The 6,631-nt window shown below is 41.4% G+C and overlaps 1 protein-coding gene across 1 annotated transcript in view; it reads left to right on the plus strand.

The window, feature by feature from the left end:
* The window catches only part of LOC102857281 (aldehyde oxidase-like), a 103,164-nt gene that overhangs the window by 75,049 nt on the left and 21,484 nt on the right, over window positions 1-6,631 (plus strand). The window contains exons 22-27 of the mRNA XM_006889139.1: window positions 418-542; window positions 1,794-1,927; window positions 2,812-2,899; window positions 3,215-3,301; window positions 3,497-3,688; window positions 5,191-5,418. Of these exons, the coding sequence (XP_006889201.1) occupies window positions 418-542; window positions 1,794-1,927; window positions 2,812-2,899; window positions 3,215-3,301; window positions 3,497-3,688; window positions 5,191-5,418 (854 nt within the window). The remainder of the gene's footprint in view (window positions 1-417; window positions 543-1,793; window positions 1,928-2,811; window positions 2,900-3,214; window positions 3,302-3,496; window positions 3,689-5,190; window positions 5,419-6,631) is intronic.

Genomic DNA, 6,631 nt, shown 5'->3' on the forward strand with positions numbered 1-6,631 from the left:
AGGTTTTCAGAGGCAGTAAATCACATACAAGGAGATTATTCATCTTTCAGCTAGCAGATTTGAACCACATACCTTTGAGCTGGCAGTACAACTCTTGACTGATAAGCCACCAGAGCTTGCTGCTTCTACTGAGGTGTTAGATGTTCCTTTTCTATTACTTTATTGATGGTTTAATGTGCAGCTCACTACACAGAAGAGAACAGAAAGGCCACAGAGGTGAAGTGCCACTCAGGGTTGCTCAGCTGGTTGGTACAGCAAAGATTAGACAATATCGTTTAATCAATTGATAGAAAGACTATCTCTCCATAAGCTAAAACAACTCACTGTTTATAAATAAAACATCCCCAAAGACCCCAATTAGGAATCTTTTCAAATTAGGAATCTCTTATTAATTTTTTTTACACTTATACTTTACAGGTGAGGTCCACGTGGAAGGACAGGAACATTTTTATATGGAAACGCAAAGTATCCTGGCTATCCCCAAACAAGAAGATAAAGAAATGGTGTTACACCTGGGAACACAGTTTCCAACTCATGTGCAGGTAATTGAATATTATCAGGGAAATAAGACTCTGGTCATTCTTGGGAAATTAGGTCCTTATGCTCTGGTGGCAAAGGCATGCAGTTTGAATTCACCAGCTACTCTGCAGAAAGATGTAAGTCTTCTCATGTGAGATTTATTGCCTTTGAAAGCCCACTGGAGGATCAGCTTTGGGTCATTTCCAGCTACATAGCATATAACAACAACAACAGGATCAGGACTGGGGGCTTTAAATTCCTCCTATTCCCAGATCTTGAGCGCTCACAGATGAGGAAAATGGACAAGCATTCATTCCCTTACAAGGTGCAGATCTTGTATAGAAACCTGGAAATTTTGCTACCTTCCTAAACTCTGAGCAGAATTCCTCTTTCCCTTATAACAATAAATAGTGTGTAAAATGTAATCTCAGAAGGGCAACGCCTTAGTTGCCTCTTGCTTATTTGTATTTCTGTGGTTGTCTTGTACCTTCAGGTCAAAACTGACCCATAGCTGACCTTCCCACAGGTTTTCAGAGGTACTAAATCACATGGGAGGAGACCGCCCAGCCCTCTCCCTCAGAGCAGCCAGTGGATTCTAACCTTGTAGCTAAATAGATGTTTATATGAATGTTTTTGTATATTAAAGTACATGTGTAAATAACTATTTCTGAAGCCCTTGTAGCTGAGTGTCAACTGTTTGTGCCACCCAGCGGCTCTAACTAAAAGGTTAGAGGTCTGAATCATCCCTGAGTGCCTCAGAAGAAAGGCTTGGCAACTACTTCCAAACTGTCAGCCATTGAAAATTCTATGGAACAGAGTTCTATTCTGACATATACTAGTTCTTCATTACTAACCAAATTCATTGCAGTCCAGGTGGAATTTACCCATAGCTGACCCTACATCTGTAAATCATATGGAAGGAGATTGTCCATCTTTCTCTAAAGGAGCAGCTGGTGGGTTCAAACCACCTACCTTTGGGTTGGCAGCACAACCTCTTACCCACTAGGCCACCAGAGCTCCTTAATTTAGAAGTGATTACTAACCTACTAGTAGTGCTGGGAAGGTTGGAGGAAGTGGGGAATGGTTGCTTATGAACATACAATTTCTTTAGGAGATGATTAATATATTCTAAAATCAGATTATAGTAATGATTGTACAACTCTAAAAATGAATTAATGAATTATTGGATTAATGAATTCATTTTACTAGACAAAGGGGAAGTGCATGGGTGTGGAATTCATGACATTATGACTTCAGAGATTTGTCTTTTGCAGGAATTTGTGGCTGGAGCACTAAACATCCCAAGGAATAGAGTGGAATGCTGCATGCGGCGAGCTGGGGGAGCGTTTGGGGGCAAAGTGAGCAAGCCCTCACTGCTGGGCGCTGTCTGTGCTGTGGCTGCCAACAAGTAAGGGTCGCAGTCATAGCTGGTAACGTCACTCACTGTAGCCATGGTAAGGTCGCCAGTGTCCTTCAAGTCCTGCACTCCAGTTTTCATTTCAATGGTCATCGCTTTTGTTATTTGCCATTTCATTTCTAAAGGGTTGTAGTTAGTACATAGGAGAAGGAAACTAAGCATAAATTCTCAGCTCTTTCACCTTCGACTCCCTATGGCAAATACTATGGTGCTGTTTCTGCACTTTCAAAGTGGAATTCTCTATAACATAAACTAAAACCTTTTGCCATCAGATCAAATCAGACTCCTAGCAACGCTACAGGGCAGAGCACAACTGGCCCATTGGATTTCCGAGGAAGACTATTCAACCCTCATCCTACAGAGTAACTTAGTAGGTTCAAACTGGCAATCTTTCAGTTGGCAGCAAGCAAGCATGGAACCACTTTACTTTACCAGCAGGGCTCCTAATGTTGTTGTTAGGTATCATCAAGTCAACGGTGACTCATAGCAACTCCGTTTTCAACAGACAGAAGCCTAACAGGATCATGTACCATCCTCACAATCTCCCCCCTGTTTAAGCCCATTGGTACAATCACTGTGTCAACCCATCTCTAGCACAATCTACCTAGTTGACAACTGTATAATGCTTTAATGTAATATTATAAAGATTGAAAAGGAAAGACCAATTTACACCCAGGTAGTATAACTTCTAAAATCAAGCCTAACTTCAATATCAAAAATGTTTTTAAATTCATCCACAAATTTTAAAAAATGTTGCTTAAGGTGTGTCACTACTCTTATGGAAAACCACTAAACTAGACTGTGTCCTCTCCCCTTTTCTCTGTGTGGCCCCAACTTTGTGGCACGTGCAGTGTATTAACAGTCATTTCCTGCAGGACTGGCCGCCCAATCCGGTTTATTCTAGAGCGTGGAGATGACATGCTGATAACTGCTGGCCGCCACCCTCTCTATTGTAAATACAAAGTGAGTGAGAGCAGGGATTCCGGCAAACGATCAAAACTGTCCACTGTTAACCAACATGTAATTGAGATCAAGATTAAAGCGTTACCCTTGAAAGACATGTTTGGATGCTGCCTGAAACTCATCAGAACCACAGGGCGGGGCCATATTCAGCTGGGGCATCATCTCTCCTGTCACTCTGGTCATTGGTGTCACGTCAAATCATGGACATGAGTTGCGTCAGCTGGCCACTGTGGCCAGCTGTGTTTGTGTCCCACGTGGTTTGCTTGCAAAGGTGAACTATTGAGAAACTTCCCTCGCCCCTTTCTCACCCTGCAGATTGGCTTCATGGAGAATGGTGTCATCAAAGCTGCTGATGTTGAATATTACGTCAATGGAGGATGTACTCCTGATGAGTCTGAGATGGTGAGTATTAAATGTTCCTTTCCTATGAGTTATCAGTAGAGCTGTGTGTGACGTAGTTGATCTGCTTGAACATTTGCCTTAATTCTATAATTTGAAATTTGATAAATTCCATGAAGAATTCAAATCAGAGATAAAATTCAGAGAAGCGGTCTTGAATTCTCAGCAAAGTTTGATTTTTGTGCTTTTCTCATTCAGGTGGTAGAGTTCCTTGTGCTGAAATCTGAAAATGCCTATCATATTCCTAATTTCCGGTGCCGGGGCAGACCTTGCAAAACAAATTTGCCATCCAACACTGCCTTCCGAGGATTTGGCTACCCCCAGGCCACGGTAGTAGTGGAAGCCTACATAAATACAGTGGCAGCCCATTGCAACTTACTCCCTGAGGAGGTAAACATGAGAACTCCCTAAGGAGCCTCTAATAAGCATCATTGTCCTGCCAGCATCTGACGTTCAATCTTGACATCTGATACACTTATCTGGAATATCTACCTATGGCTTTAGGTCAATCTTGTGGATTCAAAGAAACAAGATAGATTTGTCCATGTAGCATTTGCAGCACAAGTCACCATAAAATGTAGTGTCTTGAACACAATGAATAATATTTTTATGACCAAGCATTCAGCTGGGTGGTCCTTCTGGTCAAGGCCAGCACAGTTGGAATTTTCTGGTCTGAAGCAGCATTCAGTTCCATGACTGTTTCGCTTGTGTCAGCTGTTCATTAAGAAATCACTTCATAGGGACAGCTCATCTCTGCTTTCATTCCTGAACACACTAGCTTAGTAGACTTGTTTACTTGGTGGTGGTAACAGAGTTCCCAAGAGGGACGAGACCATGGCAAGCCCTGATGTGCAAGTACTTTTCAAGCCTTTGTTTACATCACTTACTTATTGCTCTTGCTATTGGTCAAAGACAGTCAGGTGGGAAAGTGCAGCATCAGAGTGTGAAACAGCAGAATAACTGTGGACTTTGGGACAGTCTCCCACAGTCCAGGCCTGTGAGGAGCTCCTGTATAGGATAATTTCTATTTTGAGTCAAGAGAATTTTGTCACCCCAGTAATAAAACTTGTGACAGCACCAATGATGATGTTGTTTACTATTGAATCAGAACTGACACATAGCTGACCCTCCAGCAGGTTTTCAGAGGCAGATAATCACGTGGGAAGAGATTGCCCATCTTTCTCCCACTGAGCAATTAGCAGATTTGAACTGCAATTTGAGATTCGAGATTGTAGCGCACTCAGAGCAATATTCCTCAGAACTAAAGTTTAACTGAGGTAACAAACACAATTAGCAGGGCCTGGAGCATATGATGGGTGTGCCGTAAGCAGTAAGTTTCCATTATTATCGTCATTGCTTTTGTATTATCTATGTTGTTAAAAGCCATAATTTTATTCCAAATGATAGAGACCCCTTGTGACAGAGCAGAAGCGCCCCTTTAGGTTTTCATGGCTGTACTTCTTAGTGAGGCAAATCTTCCAGCCCTTTTCCTATGAAAATACTGGGTGGATTTGAACCATAACTTTTCAGTTAGCAACAAATGCTTAATCAGGGTTTTTACTAGGATTTTTGCCTACTTATAACCATTTAAATATTAATATTGTTGTGTACCATCAAGTCAGAACTGGCCCGTAGCTGACCCTCCAATGGGTTTTCAGAAGCATTAAATTGCATGGGAGGAGATTGCCTATCCTTTTTCATGGAGCATTGGGTAGATTTGAACCACATGCCTTTGCAATTATAATGCAGCTTCCTACCACTAGGCCACCAAAGCTCCTTTAACTAGTTTATTTCTTTAGAAAGACTTTCTTCATACTTTTCACCTAGCAAAATGTGTGTTCCACATAAATGAACAAACATTTCACAAGTGTTTTTCTTTTCTCCTCTTTCAGGTTAAGGAAATAAACATGTTTAAGAAACTTAGCAAAACAGCCTATGGGCAGACATTTAATCCAGAGCCCTTGAGAAGATGCTGGAAAGAATGCCTGGAGAAATCTTCATTCCATGCTAGGAAACAGGCTGCAGAGGAGTTTAACCAAAAAAATTACTGGAAGAAGAGGGGACTTGCTGTAATCCCCATGAAATACACCATTGGCATCCCCATATCCTTCTACAATCAGGTGAGGTTGAGAGGATGTCTTCCCAGCAAAAACTCTCTTAATGTCAGGTCATCTGAAAAGACAATCATTTACTACTAAGGAGGGTCCCCTCTGGGAAGAGAAAAGAAACTGGGGCAGCTTCCTGCTTTGAAAAATAGAAGTGATGTAGGCAAGATGGGATCACAAGTACCATAGCAGACCTAGAAGGACATACTACTAAGAAGAACCTCAAAAAGCTGTCAACAAAGTCCAGCCCAAGTAGCATCTGGCCTTAGGTTGTAGGACCCCAAAGATGGGAACTAGAGTTTGAGCTCATATTTCAAATCCATGGAAAAAATGGAGGTGGAGAACAAAAGGATTCCTTTCTTTTCTCCTTCATCATTTCTTAGTGACATCAGTAGGTTAGAGACACAGCTTTCAAAAGCACATGGCATTCCCCCATCAATATGGTTATATATTGACATGTGAAAATCAGCAATAAGTAAAAATAGAGGATGACTACATCAGGTTACAAAATTTGGGAGGACCAAGGGAAAATCAGCGAAAGAGAGGAAGACGCTTAATGACATGGAATGACATAGTTGACGTGCGCATGACCATGAGAGTGGTACAGGACAGGGCAAGGTTCCAACCGGTTGTTCATATGGTCGCTATGAGTTCTAGTAGACGTGATGGTACCTAACAACAACATACCATGACCTCACTGTCAAATTATGTCATTACTGCCAAACTGTATCACATGACCAAACCACTGAAGACCATGGCTCAGCCACGCTGACACATGACCTTAACCATAATAGCCATCGTTACTTTTGCCTCCCACATTGGTGTTCGTTACCACCAGATGTACATCTGTACATCATTAATATCCAACACAATTGTACATGAATGATACAAATATATATGTATATATATGAATTTTGTTTGCAAACCAATATAAAATAAAAATAAAGTGAAAAAATATTTTAAAATTTTTTTTAAAAAGCACATTGAGCCAGATAGAACTACTTCTTCATACAGAAATTTGGAGTAACTAGTTTAAGGTGTGATGTACTCTGATGTTCCAGCAGATGAAGAATTGCTCTGTCAAGCCAAAGGCAGATGGTTCAAATCTACCAGTTGCTCTGAGAAAGAAATATGGGGAATCTTCTTCTGTGTGATTTATAGCCTCTAAAAACCCTCTGAGGGTTGCGGAGTGGATTATATTTGGGGGTGGGGGTGGGGTTTGGGGAGG

The sequence above is a fragment of the Elephantulus edwardii genome, unplaced genomic scaffold (genome assembly GCF_000299155.1).
Source record: "Elephantulus edwardii isolate Elephantulus edwardi_28Jun2011 unplaced genomic scaffold, EleEdw1.0 scaffold00075, whole genome shotgun sequence".
Lineage (NCBI taxonomy): Eukaryota > Metazoa > Chordata > Mammalia > Macroscelidea > Macroscelididae > Elephantulus > Elephantulus edwardii.